This window comes from Canis aureus, chromosome X (assembly GCF_053574225.1).
Source record: "Canis aureus isolate CA01 chromosome X, VMU_Caureus_v.1.0, whole genome shotgun sequence".
Classification (NCBI taxonomy): domain Eukaryota; kingdom Metazoa; phylum Chordata; class Mammalia; order Carnivora; family Canidae; genus Canis; species Canis aureus.
Window position 1 is genome coordinate 81,412,192 of NC_135649.1, and position 18,025 is coordinate 81,430,216.

The 18,025-nt window shown below is 43.2% G+C and overlaps 1 protein-coding gene and 1 pseudogene across 6 annotated transcripts in view; both read right to left on the minus strand.

Moving 5' to 3' along the window:
- The window catches only part of CCNB3 (cyclin B3), a 91,592-nt gene that overhangs the window by 21,097 nt on the left and 52,470 nt on the right, over positions 1-18,025 (minus strand). For 3 of the 6 annotated variants that reach the window (XR_013375253.1, XM_077890369.1, XM_077890368.1), the window contains exons 8-12: positions 17,569-17,706; positions 13,787-13,942; positions 12,841-12,990; positions 9,441-9,571; positions 9,103-9,216 (exon numbers count right to left, since the gene is read on the minus strand). Coding sequence is in view for 5 of the 6 variants with exons in the window: in XM_077890369.1 (XP_077746495.1) it covers positions 9,144-9,216; positions 9,441-9,571; positions 12,841-12,990; positions 13,787-13,942; positions 17,569-17,706 (648 nt within the window). In the remaining variant the exon portion in view is untranslated. Of the gene's footprint in view, positions 1-8,904; positions 9,217-9,440; positions 9,572-12,840; positions 12,991-13,786; positions 13,943-17,568; positions 17,707-18,025 lie in introns of those variants that run through there. The other 3 variants (XM_077890371.1, XM_077890372.1, XM_077890367.1) reach the window with 1 other exon arrangement.
- Positions 1,782-2,747, minus strand: LOC144307930 (RNA-binding protein 3 pseudogene; annotated as a pseudogene).

The following is an 18,025-nucleotide window of genomic DNA, read 5'->3' on the forward strand; positions in this document are numbered from 1 at the left end:
TTTAATAAGTTCTTTATAGATCTTGGATACTAGCCCTTTATCTGATAGGTCATTTGCAAATATCTTCTCCCATTCTGTAGGTAGTCTTTTAGTTTTGTTGACTGTTTCTTTGGCTGTGCAAAAGTTTATCTTGATGAAGTCCCAATAATTCATTTTTGCTTTGTTTCTCTTGCCTTCATGGATGTATCTCACAAGAAGTTGCTGTGGCCAAGTGCAAAAGGGGTTTTGCCTGTGTTCTCCTCTAGAACTTTGGAGGAATCTTGTCTCACATTTAGATCTTTCATCCATTTTGAGTTTATCTTTGTGTATGGTGTAAGAGAATGCTCTAGTGTCATTCTTCTGCATGTGGCTGTCCAAATTTCCGAAAAGCATTTAGTGAAGAGACTGTCTTTTTTTCCAGTGGATAGTCTTTCCTGCTTTGTCTAATATTGGTTGGCCATAAAGTTGAGGGTCCACTTCTGGGTTCTCTATTCTGTTCCATTGATCTATGTGTCTGTTTTTGTGCCAGTACCACACTGTCTTGATGACCACAGCTTTGTAGTACAACCTGAAATCTGGCATTGTGATGCCCCCAGATATGGTTTTCTTTTTCAATATTCCCCTGGTTATTCGGGGTCTTTTCTGATTCCACACAAATCTTAAGATGATTTGTTCCAACTCTATGAAGAAAGTCTATGGTATTTTGATAGGGATTGCATTAAATGGGTAAATTGCCCTGGGCAACATTGACATTTTCACAACATTAATTCTTCCAATCCATGAGCATGGAATATTTTTCCATCTCTGTGTCTTCCTCCATTTCTTTCAGAAGTGTTCTGCAGTTTTGAGGATATAGATCCTTTACCTCCTTGGTTAGGTTTATTCCTAGGTATTTTATGCTTTTAGGTACAATTGTATATGGGATTGACTCCTTAGTTTCTCTTTCTTCAGTCTCATTATTAGTGTATAGAACTGCCACTGACTTCTGGGCATTGGTTTTGTATCCTGCCACACTGCCAAATTGCTGTAGGAGTTCTAGCAATCTTGGGGTGGAGTCTTTTGGGTTTTCTATGTACAGTATCATGTCATCTGCAGAGAGGGAGAGTTTGACTTCTTCTTTGCCAATTTGAATGCCTTTTGTTCCTTTTTGTTGCCTGATTGCTGAGGCTAGGACTTCTAGTCCTATGTTGAATAGTAGTGGTGAGAGTGGACATCCCTGTCGTGTTCCTGATCTTAGGGGAAAGGTCCCAGTATTTCCCCATTGAGAATGATATTTGTTGTGGGCTTTTCGTAGATGGCTTTTAAGATGCTGAGGAATGTTCCCTTTATTCCCACAGTCTGAAGAGTTCTGATCAGGAATGGATGCTGTATTTTGTCAAATGCTTTCTCTGCAGCTATTGAGAGGATCACATGACTCTTGTTTTTTCTCTTGTTGATATGATCAATCACATTGATTGCTTTACCAGTGTTGAACCAGCCTTGCATCCCCGGGGATAAATCCCACTTGGTCGTAGTGAATAATCTTCTTTTTTTATGTTTCAACTTTTTAATCAACTCCGTGAAGAATATCCTAAAATGCTAAATGAGACAACAGATTTTTTTTCTTCCAGTACTAAAAAATACATTCACAAATATTTTTAAGAAACTTCTGTACACTCAGGGTGGTAACCTTGAATTAGAAAAAAAAAAAAAGAAAACCGCCTCTAATCGTGTCAATGATTTCTTTTATTTGCATTTGGAAATTGCTTCCTAATGATGATAAAAGCCTAATCACATTAGGCTTTTAAATGTCCCTAAATGCACATTATTTGTTTTTAAAGCAGTCTGAACAAACTTTTTTTTTTTTTTTTTTTTGCCACAACCAGTAATCCTGAGAGCCCAAACTGAAAAACAGGTTGAGGAAAAATACCCAGCATCTGCAATGTCCCAGGATTAGTATTTAAATGGGAGAAAATTTTAGAAATCAAATGGAGCTTTCTCTAAAATGTCTCTATAACAAACTACTTCTGGAGCTCAGTTAAAAAATAGAACTTGATGTACTAGAACAGATGTGTCAGTGCAGCTCCAAAAATCTTTATAAATATAGCCATTTGGAAGGATGATCCTGGATCAGAAGTTTTATTCCTTGTGTATCTACTTTAGGTGCACATGCCTCATCTCAGTTGTCATAATTGTCTCTGTAATTTCCTCCTGAGTAGTGGTCAAAACTATCCTGGCTTCTGCCACCTTAGTCTCTGGACCTTCCATATCCATATCCTCCAGGTTGACTGTCATATCTGCCACTCCCATAGCCCTGGTCCCCACCACCTCTAGAGTAGCTGCGACCACGCCCATGGGCCCTAAAGGCACACCCTCTAGTTCCCCTGGCCAACTTGCCCGCGTGATCCACACGGATCTGGCGACCATCCAGAGACTCTGCATTCATGGGTCTCATGGCATCTGAGGCATGCTCTGGATTGGTGAAGGTGATGAAACAAAAACCCCGGGATCGTTGAGTCTCCCGGTCCTTGACAACAACCACCTCAGAGATAGGACCGAAGCTGCTGAAGTGGTCTTCCAAAGCCTGCTCATTGGTGTTGAAGTTCAACCCTCCCAAGAAAAGCATCCCTTCTTCAGAAGACATGGCAGTGAACTCGAGTACTGCAAATCAAGCAAAAAGCTCAGAACAGCAATCAACGAGAAGCAGAGAGACTGGGGGTGAATAATCTTGTTAATGTACTGTTGGATCCTATTGGCTAATATCTTCTTGATACTTGAAATCTTTGAAGGATTTCAAACACGTGGAGGTTAAGGACCATCCGGCTAAAAGATGAAAGGGTCAACCAGGAAATTAGAGAAGAATTAAAAAGATTCATGGGGGGATCCCTGGGTGGCGCAGGGGTTTAGCGCCTGCCTTTGGCCCAGGGCGCAATCCTGGAGACCCGGGATCGAATCCTACATTGGGCTCCCGGTGTATGGAGCCTGCTTCTCCCTCTGCCTATGTCTCTGCCTGCCTCTCTCTCTCTCTCTCTCTCTCTCTCTCTCTGCGACTATCATAAATAAAAGATAAAAAATAAAAATTAAAAAAATAATAAAAAAATAAAAAGATTCATGGAAACTAATGAAAATGAAGATACAACCATTCAAAATCTTTGGAATACAGCAAAAGCAGTCCTAAAAGGGAAATACATCGCAATACAAGCATCCCTCCAAAAACTGGAAAGAACTCAAATACAAAAGCTAACCTTACACCTAAAGGAGCTAGAGAAAAAACAGCAAATAGTTCCTACACCCAACAGAAGACAGTTAATAAAGATTCGAGCAGAACTCGACGAAATAGAGACCAGAAGAACTGTGGAACAGATCAACAAAACCAGGAGTTGGTTCTTTGAAAGAATTAACAAGATAGATAAACCATTAGCCAGCCTTATTAAAAAGAAGGGATAGAAGACTCAAATTAATAAAATCATGAATGAGAAAGGAGAGAGAACCACCAACACCAAGGAAATGCAAACAATTTTAAAAACATACTATGAGCACCTATATGCCAATAATTTAGGCAATATAAAGAAATAGATACATTTCTGGAAAACCACAAACTACCAAAACTGGAAGAGGAAGAAATAGAAAATCTGAACATGCTGATAACCAGGGAGGAAATTGAAGCAGTAATCAAAAACCTCCCAAGACACAAGAGTCCAGGGCCAGATAGCTTCCCAGGGGAATTCTATCAAACGTTTAAAGAAACAATACCTATTCTACTAAAGCTATTCTGAAAGATAGAAAGACATGGAATATTTCCAAACTCATTTTATGAGGCCAGCATCACCTTAACTCCAAAACCAGACAAAGATCCCACCAAAAAGAAAAATTATAGACCAATATCCCTGATGAACACAGATGCAAAAATTCACAAGATACTGGCCAATAGGATCCAACAATACATTAAGAGGATTATTCACCATGACCAAGTGGGATTTATCCCTGGGATGCAAGGCTGGTTCATCACTCATAAAGCAATCAATGTGATTGATCATATCAACAAGAGAAAAAACAAGAACCATATGATCCTCTCAGTAGATGCAGAGAAAGCATTTGACAAAATACAGCATCCATTTCTGATCAAAACTCTTCAGAGTGAAAAAAAATAAAAAATAAATAAAAAAATAAAAAACTCTTCAGAGTGTAGGCATCGAGGGAACATTCCTCAGCATCTTAAAAGCCATCTATGAAAAGCCCACAGCAAATATCATTCTCAATGGGGAAACCCTGGGAGTCTCCCCTAAGATCAGAAACAAGACAGGGATGTACACTCTCACCACTGCTATTCAACATAGGACTAGAAGTCCTAGCCTCAGCAATCAGGCAACAAAAAGGAACAAAAGGCATTCAAATTGGTAAAGAAGAAGTCAAACTCTCTCTCTTCGCAGGTGACATGATACTGTACATAGAAAACCCAAAAGACTCCACCCCAAGATTGTTAGAACTCCTACAGCAATTCGGCAGTGTGGCAGGATACAAAAATCAATGCCCAGAAGTCAGTGGCATTTCTATACACCAACAATGAGCCTGAAGAAAGAGAAATTAAGGAGTCAATCCCATTTACAATTGCACCCAAAAGCATAAGATACCTAGGAATAAGCTTAACCAAAGAGGTAAAGGATCTATACCCTGAAAACTACAGAACACTTCTGAAAGAAATTGAGGAAGACACAAAGAGATGCAAAAATATTCCATGCTCATGGATTGGAAGAATTAATATTGTGAAAATGTCAATGTTACCCAGGGCAATTTACATGTTTAATGCAATCTCTAGGGCAGCCCCGGTGGCTCAGTGGTTTAGCGCCGCCTGCAGCCCAGGGCATGATCCTGGAGACCCTAATCGAGTCCCACGTCGGGCTCCCTGCATGGAACCTGCTTCTCCCTCTGTCTCTCTCTCTCTCTCTCTCTCTCTCTCTCTCTTTCTCTCTCTGTGTGTCTCTATGAATAAATAATGCAATCCCTATCAAAGTACCAAGGACATTCTTCAGAGAGTTGGAACAAATTATTTTAAGATTTGTGTGGAATCCGAAAAGACCCCGAATAGCCAGGGGAATATTAAAAAAAAACCATATCTGGGGGCATCACAATGCCAGATTTCAGGTTGTTCTACAAAGCTGTGGTCATCAAGACAGTGTGGTACTGGTACTAAAACAGACACATAGATCAATGGAACAGAATAGAGAATCCAGAAGTGGACCCTCAGCTTTATGGTTAACTAATTTTTTACAAAGAGGAAGGACTGTCCACTGGAAAAAAGACAGTCTCTTCAATAAATGGTGCTGGGAAAATTGGACAGCCACATGCAGAAGATTGAAACTAGACCACTCTCTTGCACCATACGCAAAGATAAACTCAAAATGGATGAAAGATCTAAATGTGAGACAAGATTCCACCAAAATCCTAGAGGAGAACACAGGCAAAACCCTTTTTGAACTTGGCCACAGTAACTTCCTGCAAGATACATCCATGAAGGCAAGAGAAACAAAAGCAAAAAGTTCTATAAAGAACTTATGAAACTCAACAGCAAAGAAACAAACAATCCAATCATGAAATGGGCAAAAGACATGAATAGAAATCTCACAGAGGGAGACATCAACATGGCCCACAGGCACGTGAGAAAATGCTCCGCATCACTTGCCATCAGGGAAATACAAATCAAAACCACAATGAGATACCACCTCACACCAGTGAGAATGGGGAAAATTAACAAGGCAGGAAACCACAAATGTTGGAGAGGATGCGGAGAAAAGGGAACCCTCTTGCACTGTTGGTGGGAATGTGAACTGGTGCAGCCACTCTGGAAAACTGTGTGGAGGTTCCTCAAAGTTAAAAAAAGATCTGCCCTACGACCTAGCAATTGCACTGCTGGGGATTTACCCCAAAGATACAGATGCAGTGAAACACCAGGACACCTGCACCCCAATGTTTATAGCAGCAATGTCCACAATAGCCAAACTGTAGAATGAGCCTCGGTGTCCATCGAAAGATGAATGGATAAAGAAAATGTGGTCTATGCATACAATGGAATATTTCTCAGCCATTAGAAATGACAAATACCCACCATTTGCTTCAACGTGGATGGAACTGGAGGGTATTATGCTGAGTGAAATAAGTCAATTGGAGAAGGACAAACATTATATGGTCTCATTCATTTGGGGAATATAAATAATAGTGAAAGGGAATAGAAGGGGAAAGGAGAAAAAATGAGTGGGAAGTATCAGAAAGGGAGACAGAACATGAGAGACTCCTAACTCTGGGAAATGAACTAGGGGTGGTGAAGGGGAGGTGGGCAGGGGGTGGGGGTGACCGGGTGACAGGCACTGAGGGGGGCACTTGATGGGATGAGGACTGGGTTTTATTCTATATGTTGGCAAATTGAACCCCAGTAAAAATAAATTTATAAAAAAATTAAAAAAAAAGATTTTTGCAGAGCTCGTTTGGTGGTCACATATTCTTTTAGTTTCTATCTTGGAAGCTCTTTATCTCTTTTTCTATTCTGAATGAGAGCCTTGCTGGATAAAGTATTCTTGGCTGCATGTTCTTCTCATTTAGGACCCTGAATATATCCTGCCAGCCCTTTCTGGCCTGCCAGGTCTCTGTGGAGACGTCTGCTATTAACCTAATACTTCTCCCCATAAAGGTTATGGATCTCTTGTCTCTTGCTGCTTTAAGGATCTTCTCTTTATTTTTGGAATTTGCAAGTTTCACGATTAAATGTTGAGGTGTTGAAGGACTTTGGTTGATTTTAGGCGGGGGGGGGATCTATCTCCTGGATCTGAATGCCTGTTTCCCTCCCCAAGTTAGGGAAGTTCTCAGCTATGATTTGTTCAAAAACACTTTCTGGTCCTCTGTCCCTTTTGTCACCCTCTGGAACCCCATTTAAGCATAGATTTTTCCTTCTGGGGCTGTCATTTATTTCCCTTAACCTATCCTCATGATCTTTTTTTTTTTTCTCTTTTTTCCTCAGCTTCCTTCCTTGCCATCAACTTGTCTTCTATGTCACTCACTTGTCCTTCTACCTTGTTAATCCTCATCGTTAGGACCTCCAGTTTGGATTGCATCTCATTTAATTGATTTTTAATTTCGGCCTGATTAGATCTAAATTCTGCAGTCATGAAGTCTCTTGAATCCTTTATGCTTTTTTCTAGAGCCACCAATAGCTTTATAATTGTGCTTCTGAGTTGGCTTTCTGACCTTGAATTGTAATCCAAATTTTGTAACTCTGGTAGAGAGTACTGTTTCTGATTCTTTCTTTTATGGTGAGTTTGTCCTTCTACTCATTTTGCTCAGTGCAGAGTGGCTAAAAACATGTTGTATTGAAAAAAGGAGAAAAAGAGAAAACAAAAGGGGTGGGGAAGAAACAGAAAACAAAAAACAAGGAGGGTATCCTCTGATTTCATATACTCTAAATCCCTTGACTTCCCCTGGAACTTTCCAGCGCTGCTTGGTCAATAACTTGCTTTTCCCATGTCCTTCCAGCTGGTCTTCTGGGGGAGGGTCCTGCTGTGCTGATTCTCAGGTGTGTGCACCTGGGGGAGCTGCTCAGCCCCCCGCAAGGTGAACGGCTCAGTGGGAGCTGTTTATCCTGTGAGGCACCTGGTCCCTCATGGCCCTGCTCAGTCCCAGGTACAAGGTGACACCAGGAGGAACAACAGTGGCAGCGTTCAGCTTTCCAGCTCTGGAGTCAGCTTCTGCAGTAACTACTGCAGTTCCCAGTCCACAGGTTCCTGGATGCTCCTGGGGCAGGGGCCGCCAATCTGCACAGCTTGGGGCCACCTGGCAGCAGGAGTGTCCTTGCTGCCCTGTGTCCTCCTGGCCTCCGCCTGTCCTGGGGGGAGCGCTGGATCCTGGCTGTGTTCCCAAGCACCCTGGGCTCCAGGACCTGCACCGCTGGAATCCCGCTCCCCGGTCCACGCAGCCCCCTCTGCATGGAGCCACAGTCTGAGCTGCTCCCGGGGCCCAGCTGGGTGCACATTCCAGCCCTTTAGGGAGCTCAGCCGGCAGTGTGTGGCGAGCTCTCCCCCAAGGCACAGTTCCTCTGTTAGTGCCCCTGGGAGTCTGTGGGCATCCCTGCCCCTCCTGGGATCCTGCCTGAGTTCCCTGCGAATGCCTTTCTGTACGGGAAGATTGGTAAAGTTTCTGCTTCTCTGGGACGGGGCTTTCTCATCCTGGAGTCTCTCACTGCCTGGCCTTAGCTTGGCTCCTTGCGGGGCCCCTCCCCCTTGGATGCTTTTTATTTCTTTATTTTTTCCGTCTTCATACCTTGATAGAAGCGAGAACTCTTCTCACTGGAGCATTCCAGCTCTTCTCTCTTTAAATCTCAGGCCGTATTCGTAGGTTTTCAGGATGATTTGAAAGTTATCTAGGTTGGTGGGGACAGTTGACTTGGGGACCCTACTCTTCCGCCATCTTGCCCTGCCTCAGAAATGTCTCCTCTTGACAGAAAATAAGGTCCAAAAGAGATTCTGGCATGCTACTCCAAGCAGCTTTCCAAACTTAGACTCTAGAAAGCTGCCTAATTATGAAAGTAGAGCCATATTGGGGTTAAAAATCCTAATTCTCTGTTTGTCATCCAGGAAGAAACAAAGAAAGCCAAAAACCTGATATACGGACCAAGGGTATTAGCCCACACTCCCAGCTGCCCCAGATCTGAACACTGAGGCCTGTCTGCCCAGTAGGGCTCTATCTCTTCGAACTGGGCACCAAGGTCCCCCCGCCACCAAAGGATCCTCCTTATACAGACTCATCCTTCAATTCACACCCTAATTCAATTCTTCTTCTCATGAAGAGAAAGTCTCTCAACCAGAGAAGGAAATTGGATAACTTAGATCCTTGAGGCACAGGGTAAAAAACATCCCTGGGCTATGCATGGAGCTCCTGAACAATAAGAGGGGAGGGGAACTATTTTAACAACAAACATTAATTTTTTTATTAAATTTCACTTAAATACTATAATAATTTCTTTTCTTTCATAAAAAACTTAAATATTTATAAGATTATCAATATGAGAAAAGACAAATAAAAGAGTAAAAATAAAGAACAGTGATCAAAAGAGAAATTCAAAGAGAATAAATAACAGCTTATTTAAATGCCTGACTGGACCTGGTGGTTGCTGCCAGAGTGCCAGATCCTCAGCCTCAGAATTAGCAGTAGTTCAAAATCTCCTCTAGCTTCAACATGTCCAAGGGAGGAATTTTGGTGACTTCGAAGAAGACCCTGCAAAAGAAAGAGGGGGGTGTGCTTAGTGTAAAATAGGCCAAAGAAAAGAGACTCCATGGAACAAGTGGGACACAAGGCTCTTGTTTTCCTATCTTGGTTTAACCCAAAAGCAGAAAGTAAGGTGAATAGTACTGAATCTTTCTTTTTCCTTACATGAGGCTAGTCTGCGCCTCCCCCATGGCTGAGCACAAACCCATCCTCAACTGGAGCTTGGTACTTACTGGTGAGAATACTTGGAATACACAGTCTTGAGCTTATTGGAAGGACGCAATGTCAGCAGGATGTTTAGCTGCTTGACCAAGGGGTGAAGATCAGAGGTCTTATAGCCACTGTAATACTCCAGGGCAGGAACCTGGAAGAAGCAACACGAACAGTGACTTTCACCACAGGAAGCAGATCCTTCCTCCGTCTCTACTATCCCAAGTCCAAACTCTTCCTATACATGGTACAGGCAGAGAAGAAAGTCAAGCATTTCAAAAACACATACAGCACAAGTATAGAGCACCCTCCTAGAAGACTTGGCTCTAGCTGCAAACTAATGGTATGGCTACCCATATGTATGTAGGTACCATAGTACCAGCTGGATATTAGCCCTGGTTGTAGGTATTCATGTAAGCTGAAATCCACTAAATAATCTAAGGAACACAACTGACTTTGTAATTTACTCACTCTCAGGTCAAGAGCCAATGGCCAGGCAAACCTCAAAACAAACTTAAGATCCCAAGTCAACAGACAACAGGAATTGAAGGCAGCTCCTCTTCTCAAGCTCTAAGAGTTATCATTCCATGCATTTATTTTCTCATTCAGTCTTAAGGGCGCCTATTATGGGGCAGAAATGATACAGCAGAATGTTTGAGAGCAAAGGCTCCAGGGGCAAATGGCTTGGGTTCAAATTTTAGCTCCACCAACAGCATGGGGTTGAGCCCATTATTAACTTCTTGGTGCCCCAGTTTCCCTCTATGCCAAATGGGGATAATTATAGTAATGGCATCATAGGATTAAATGAGTTAAGGTATGCAAGGCACACAGAACAGAGCCTAGCACAAAATAAGTACCCAAACAATGCTAGCTAGGATTATTATTATTACCAAGCCCTGTGCGTATAGGCTGCTGTGAATACAAAGATGACTAAGGCCCCTTCCCCTTTAAGGAATATGTAGTGAGGGAGACAGACATGCGCACAGAGAATTACAGAATGTGTGGGAAGGTCTACGATGGAAGTGCAAGCCCAAATGTCTACCTGAAATTGGGAATGAGAGCTAACAAGCCCACCAGTTTGGATCCCTTCATCTTTTACATGCCCCCTTAGACAATTCTACAGGAATCCCAGGTATTGTTTAGAATTCACTGCCATAGGTAAAGGGTAATCTTTGGCAGGCTGAGCAGGGGAGTAACACATGGGGTAACATATTATATTGGGTGTGTCAAATAAGATTAATGGCCCCATTGTCACCACACAGCAGGCCCCAAGTGCTTCATCTTAAGTATTATGAAAGCCTACTCACTGGTGTTCCCACTTTTATACTAACTCTCATTTAATTCACCTCTTATACTGCTATACCAGTGCTATTTCCAAAACACACAAAGACAAGGTCACTCCCCTGCCTCAAAACCTTCCAATGCCTTAATATAAAGTAGGTCTCTCTACTCGGCATCAAAGATCTCTCACAATCTGACTACACTATACCATACTGGTCTCATCTCTCACCACTCCCTATTAATATACCCTCTGCTCTATCTATAGGAAGTGTCACATTCTGCCCCCCAATACATCACATTCCTCTCATTGCCTTCACATCTTGTCAATTATCATTCCCTCTACCTAAAATGTCTTCTCTTACAGGTTCCTATACATCTTTCAAGACCCAACTCAAAAGTCACCTCCTCTGTGAAGCCCTTCTTATCTATAGAAGCAGTACACATATAGCATAGAGGACGATGGGGTCATACTACTGGGTTCAGATTGGGACTGACACTTAGCCAATACTGTCTGGCACAACCATGCCAAGTATTAAAACACAGAAATATTTCTACAAGTAGTTTGCTGCCCTGAGTCTCTTAGTTGTTCCCCTGAGAACCTATCACATTTCCCTAGGATCCAAAGATCAAAGCCTGGCACAGCATGGGGCGTCCAGGGCTAGAGTTCCAAAGCTGTGGCCACATCAATTCTGATTATACGATAGGCATACAATTTAAACACTACTCCTAATCCCCAAAGACTAGCTCTGCCTCTCATTAGCAAAATATGGGAAGTTATTTCTTATTTGTAAAGTAGGAGTAATAGTACTGATCTTATAAAGATTAAATGAGTTAATACACAGGGTGCTTAGATCACTGTCTAAGCACTGAATAAATGCTAGCCATTTTTTCCCTTTTCATTATCATCACTGCGATTGACTGAATGCTTTCCCTGTCCCAAGACACTTCAGTATGACTTGTCCAAGTTCACACAACTGTTGATAGGAGTCTTTCTCGGTACACAGAGGTTTTCCCAACAGTAGTGGCTGCTGGATTTCTAGGCTGGAGTGAGTTTTATTTGCACTGGGGAAGGAGGCTTTAGGGGCCTTCCTCTTCAGAGAAGACCACTATACTATACCTCTGAGTTGCCCATTATACACATGGACATTTGCTTTCACAACTTTGTTCTCTGGTACTGTGTTTCTCAAATTCTGTTCCAATGAGCTCTCTTGGGGGGAGTGGGGGGGGCAACTTTGCTGGGAGGACTGCAAGGGGCAGGGGCAAAATGGGGTCAGGTAAGAAGGCAGCCCATCCCACTGCCTACTGCAACCAGAATTATTCCATAGTCATCTGTTTTCTGATACTGGACTTTCAAGTAAGCTTTTTTAGGAACAAAGCTTTACTGTGACTAAGAAAAATAAAATTATTAAAAACCATTGCTGTAAAAACCCTTCAGGCAGCCAGGCTCCTAACACGTTGAGATGTCAAAGAATTTATAACTATGGGTACATGCCAATTTTATCACCAAGCTTCCCATGACCCTAACTTTACACCTTTCTCCTGAATTTACCCTGTGTTTTCTTGCTTTTAACTGAAGTACTGGTAACATACAATACTACATTAGTTTCAGGTGTATAACATAGTGATTCAGCATTTATATACATTACAAAATGTGCTCGCCATAAGTGTAGTCAACATCTGTCACCATACAACATTATAATGTTACTGACTATACTACCTATGCTGTACTTTGTGTCCCCAAGACATACTTACTTTGTAACCAGAAATTTATATCTTTTAATGCTCTTCAACTATTTCACCCATTCCTCTACCTCCTCTTCTCACCAGTTTGTTCTCCATATTTATGAATCTGTATCTGTTTTTTTGTTTTAGATCCCACATATAAGTGACATAAAACAGTATTTGCCTTTCTCTAACATATTTCACATAGTATAATACCTTCTAGGTCCATCCATGTTGTCACAAATGGTAAGATTTTATTCTTTTTTATAGCTAAGTAATATTCCTCTGTGTGTGTGTGTGTGTGTGTGTGTGTGTGTGTGTGTGTATACCACATCTTTATTCATTCATCTATCAATCCACACTTAGGTTGCTGACTCTGTGCTTTTAAATCTCTACCCCATGCCCCCAAAAAGTGTTTACCCAGTATCTGAGCTTCATCATGTAGAGGGCCAGGAGGAAGGAGCCAGCAGCTAGCTTGGAAGCCCTCTCCTGGACATAGTCGTATTCTTGCAGAGTCATCTCACAGATGAAGCGGGACAAAGTCAGCGTCTTCATGCTGGCATGCAGACACTAAAGGTAGCAAGAAGACTGGCTCAGCAATCAATTCAGAAAAGCAGCACCAAGCAGAAGATCCCCTGTACTCACACTCTCCAGTTATCCCACACCTCAGGCCTAAATTTACCTCTCCAGCTACCATGATTCACATTAAGGACCCCACCCCCCGAAGCACAGAACCTTTAGGCCGGGGATTCTGAAATTGGCCAATAGGATTTCCTACCTTTAGAGTTTTTAACCAAATTATCCATTGTCCTTGCGGTACCCTCCCCCACCTCCTCTTTCTTTGCAAGTGATCCTTTGAAGAGCCAAAGCCCAACTGTAACTTTGCATGTGGCTCCACCCTAGAAATATCACATGCTTCAAAGGAATTTTCCTTTTCTTGTTTGAATCTTTTTTTAAAAATGATAACCTATAACACATACGTAGAGAAAAGTACACCCATGTACTTGTAGAATACATAATTATAAAGTGACCTCCCCTGTAACCAATACTCAGATGAAGGAAGAGAACCTTACCAGCATCTCCCCCAAACTTCCCACATGTCCCTTCCTATCAAAGAATCTTCTCCGCACCCCCCCCCATGCTGCCTTCACCTCAGAACTTAAAGACACACCAGGAAAATCTTCTATTTTGTTCCCCCTCACACACACTTCATAAAGATTATCAATCTAGGAAGCTGGATTGAAGAAGAAATTCCCCTGCCCCCACGTTGCCCCTTACTCCTTTCCTACCACTCACACAGCCACTCTGGGTATGGAGGGGACTAACCCAGTAGTGGGAGAATAAGGATGTACCTCCTCCCTCTTACCCTAGCATATCTGCGCAAGAAATGATAGGCGATGGGAATGTTGATATCAAATTTAAGAGTTTGCAGGATGCTGATTTCCATGCTGAGCATCTCATGTCGCTGATAAATATCATCACAGATATATAGGAAGTCATCCACACAAGGTGGGCAGGGCTCCTAGGGGTGGAGAGGAGAGATAGTCATAATCAGGCAAAAGGCCACTCCACTCTGCCTTGAGATAAAAGGCAGTGGGGGAGAGAAGCGAAAGATAGGAGGCAATAACATTTCCCAGCATAAACCTTCAGGGTAGCTCTGAGAGCAAAATTCTGGTTAATTTGAGTGGCCCATCTGAAAAACAAAATCAGAGACATAGGAGAGATCTTCCCCACATTTGCACCACTGGAGACAGAATAGGGCTTTTGGGGGTAGATTTTCACACTGTTAGAAGTGGCATAATATGGCATAGGAACCGGTAGCAATGATCAGTCTTTTTTTTTTTTTTTAAGATTTTAGTTATTTATTCACAAGAGACACACACACACACAGAGACAGAGACACAGGCAGAGGGAGAAGCAGGCTCCATGCAGGGAGCCCAACGTGGGACTCGATCCCAGGATTCCAGGATCACGCCCTGGGCCAAAGGCAGGCTCTAAACCACTGAGCCACCCAGGGATCCCAATGATCAGTCTTTTAATGAGTGAAATTCTGAAACAGGAAATCTAAGACTTACTCTGGGGGAACGGAGGAAAGACGGCCACAGAAAGCAGAGCTAGAGATGGAAAATAAGCCTGCACTCTGTTTCCCAGTCTAAAAAATGAATAGGGATGTTTGGGAAGGGGCATTACTGAGGTAGCAGGCAGTGAGAGACAGGCAGACAGGCACTAAAAGCCTAAGCAGAGACTGACGACTGAAGAAGGTGGGAGGATACGCTTGCGGGCTACATTGGGAAGATCCAGACCAGGCCAAGGGTCAGAACAACCCCCATCTGGGAAGCACTTTGATATGCCCTGCCTTCTGCAGGTTTGAATCTTGGTTTGGGGAAGAAGACTAGTAAGCAGGAAGACCGCTGAATCTCTAATCCAGCTCCATCTAACTGTCCACTCCAACATTCTTCCCATGCCTTTCTCTGTCTATTTTGTGATCTCAGACTAGACCAACTCTCTAGTTTTGCAGACAAGAAGACTGAGGCACAGAAAGAGGGAGCCAATTGCTCCAGTTCACACAGCAACATATCAAAAACACTAGGGCAAGAAAACTCTCCCTTTCTTTGCCTGACTCACCAGTGGTTCCTTCCTCTCTTCTCTTCTCATAACATTTTCATACTTCCCTTTGCAGAAGTGTTTCTGTACTTGTCAATCCTGTGAAGGGAAGACCCCTTCTCCAAAAAACAGTGGGGGCCCTTCACTCTGATAACCAGAACAGGGGTACTTCTGGTTCCCAGATTTGCTAAGAAGTACCTCTTTGCACTCTGCTCCTCCTTCTGCTGTTGGCCAAGGACCCTCAACTTCTTTTTAACCCCCATGAAGCTGAGGCATGGAGTATTTAGTACCTTAGTACTTAGTACCTTGTGATAAGCCACAAGGATGGCCCTAGGTAGGAGGAGGAAATAGGAGAGAAAAAAGGAAGGAGTGAGGGAAGGAGAGAAAGGAATGAACCAGAGAGTGAGTGATCAGGCAAGGAAATGAGCCAGAGGGGAAGCAGCAAAGGAGGGGAGCAAGGGAGAGAGTGAGAGAAGAGTAAGGGAGAAAGGGAGGGAGGAGGCTAGTGAGGGAAGAAGGGACAGAGGGAGGGAAGTAAGTCAGGGAAGACAGGGAAAAAGAGAGATGGAAAGAGGATAGAAGGGAGCAAGTGATAACAGGTGGGAGGAAGTGAACACTGGAGAGGTAGCTATCAAGAGGGGGAGCTTGGAGGGAGCAGACAGTGAGGGGGAGCCAGGGAGCAAGTTAGTAGGGAAGGAAGTGAATCCCATAGGGAAACAGTGAGGAAAGAAGCAAGGGAAGGAGGGAGGAGAGAAGAAACAAGAGAAGAAGGAGATGAAAGAAGGAAGGTGGGAGGCAGCTAGAATTAGAGGGAGTCATGGTGCCAGGGTACTAGGAAGCAAGTGTGGGAGGTAGAGAGGGAAGGAGCACATGCAGAAGGGAGAGAAAGGATGAACAGAAAAGGGAGGATGGAGAGGATGGAAGGGGGAAGTAAAAGAGGGGAAGGGAGTGCAGCATGAAAGGACTGAGGTGGGGAGTGAGGAGAGATGGGACAGAGGGAAGAGAGCAAAGGCAGGGAGAAGGGGAAGAAAGAAGTAAAGGAGGGAGGGGGAGGTAGGAGGAAGAGGATGGAATGGGATAGAGTGAGGGAGGGTGGTAGAAGGAGGTGGCAGGAACAGAGACACAGGAGGAGGAGTGGATAGAGTAAGGATGGGAGGAGGGGAGGGGAAAACCAGTGGCGGTGGGGGGAGATACAACAAGGAGGAAACAGAGTTTGTAGTGAATGAGTGCACAAGGCAAGGATGGAAGAATGAAGGGAGGGATGACAGAGGGGCTGAGAGAAGGCTAGAAAAAAGAATGGAGTTAGGGAGCAAGGGTGGAAGTGAAGCAAGAGCTACAAGAAAGGGAGGGAGAGAGGGAGACAAGTAAGAAGCAAATGAGGGGGGACTGGAATGAGGGAGGGAGGTAAGGACCTAGGTAGTGAGTGAGGGAGTGAAGAAGGGAGGGAGGCAAGAATTTAAGGATAAAATGGGGGGGGCAAGTGAGGGAGCACAAAAAACCCCCACAGTTCTAAAGCTCTCTGAATTCAGTAAAAGTTGCTACCTCTCTGCTTCTAAACCCTAAGGTTTCATACCAGTAGCCTATCTATGGAAAAATCACAGCTGAGCAAGATCATTTAGCATCTGAGGAAGAGGGGAAAAATAAGAGAAATTAGATGGATTACGGTTATGAAAGAAAGGCCAGCAGGGTACCTTGGTGGCTCAGTCGGTTAGGCGGCCAACTCCTGATTTTAGTTCAGGTCATGATCTGGGGATCCTGGGATCAAGCCCTGTTCAATGGGGAGTCTGCTTCGGGATTCTAGCTCTCCCTCTGCCCCTCCTTCCACTCTCTTCCTCTCTCTAAGGTGAATGGATAAATGTTAGAAAGAGTAAAAGAATGAAAGAATGAAAAGAATGAAAAGAAAAAAAGAAAGAAAGAAAGAAAGAAAGAAAGAAAGAAAGAAAGAAAGAAAGAAAGAAAGAAGAAAGAAAGACAGCCACTTTCTTTTATATGATACTTTAAATATAACTATTTCATCTGAACTCACTACCATCTGTAGGAGGCCGTGTTCTCTTAAATGTTGCCAGCACCCAGGTTTGGAACTGCTTTCTTATATATGCAGTTCAAGATCCCACTAGGTGGAAATGAAGTTGGTTGAAAGAAAAAGAAATGCAGGGTGGGCAGAGAATTGTGGATCAGGAGGAAGATTTACAAAGAACAATGTATTTAACTAGGTGCATGCCCACCTACACACATCTTCAAAGAAGAATGAAAGAACCCTGCAGTCATCAGGAAACAAATATACCACCACTGCCACCCAAAACCAGTGCCTCTGCTAAGAAAGACACAAAAAAAGGTAGGAAATATTATTTGTGGGTATATATATGTAATTATACACACACACAGGTGCATATATATGCAAATGTAAATGCATGTGTGTAGATACATGTATGGGATACATACACACATATATGTACATATATACACACATATATACATACATATATATTGGACTTGGATAGAAACCGGATTAATTTTCTCCAGGCTCTGTGAACTCAGACTCACCTCAAATTTTGCTGCAATCAGAAACGCAGTGGAACCAAGGAGTTGTAGCTTATCCCTCTTGCATATTACCTCCATAAGGTAGTGATCCACCAGTTTTACTGCCAAGTACAGGGTCTCGTGACTCATCTCAAAGGTCATCTGGAGGAATACACAAACAGGAATCTGCCATACCGTCCCCCCCGCCCCCAATGTCACATCCAATAGATAGAACTACCTGGTCTGTGGCATTGAGGACAGTAGAACTACCAGACCTGGCCAGCTGAGACTCAGCTCTGAATGTGGGAACTGCTTCAGCTAGATGCCTGGCTAGATCTCCTGTGCCTTTGAGGACGCTGGCATTATCCATCCCTACACATTTAGGTAGATGACCAGTCTTATAAATCAGAGAGAGATGCTCTGCCTTCTCTTTGAGCACCTTGGGTGAACACACCCTCTTCCCTTGAGCTACAATACTTAG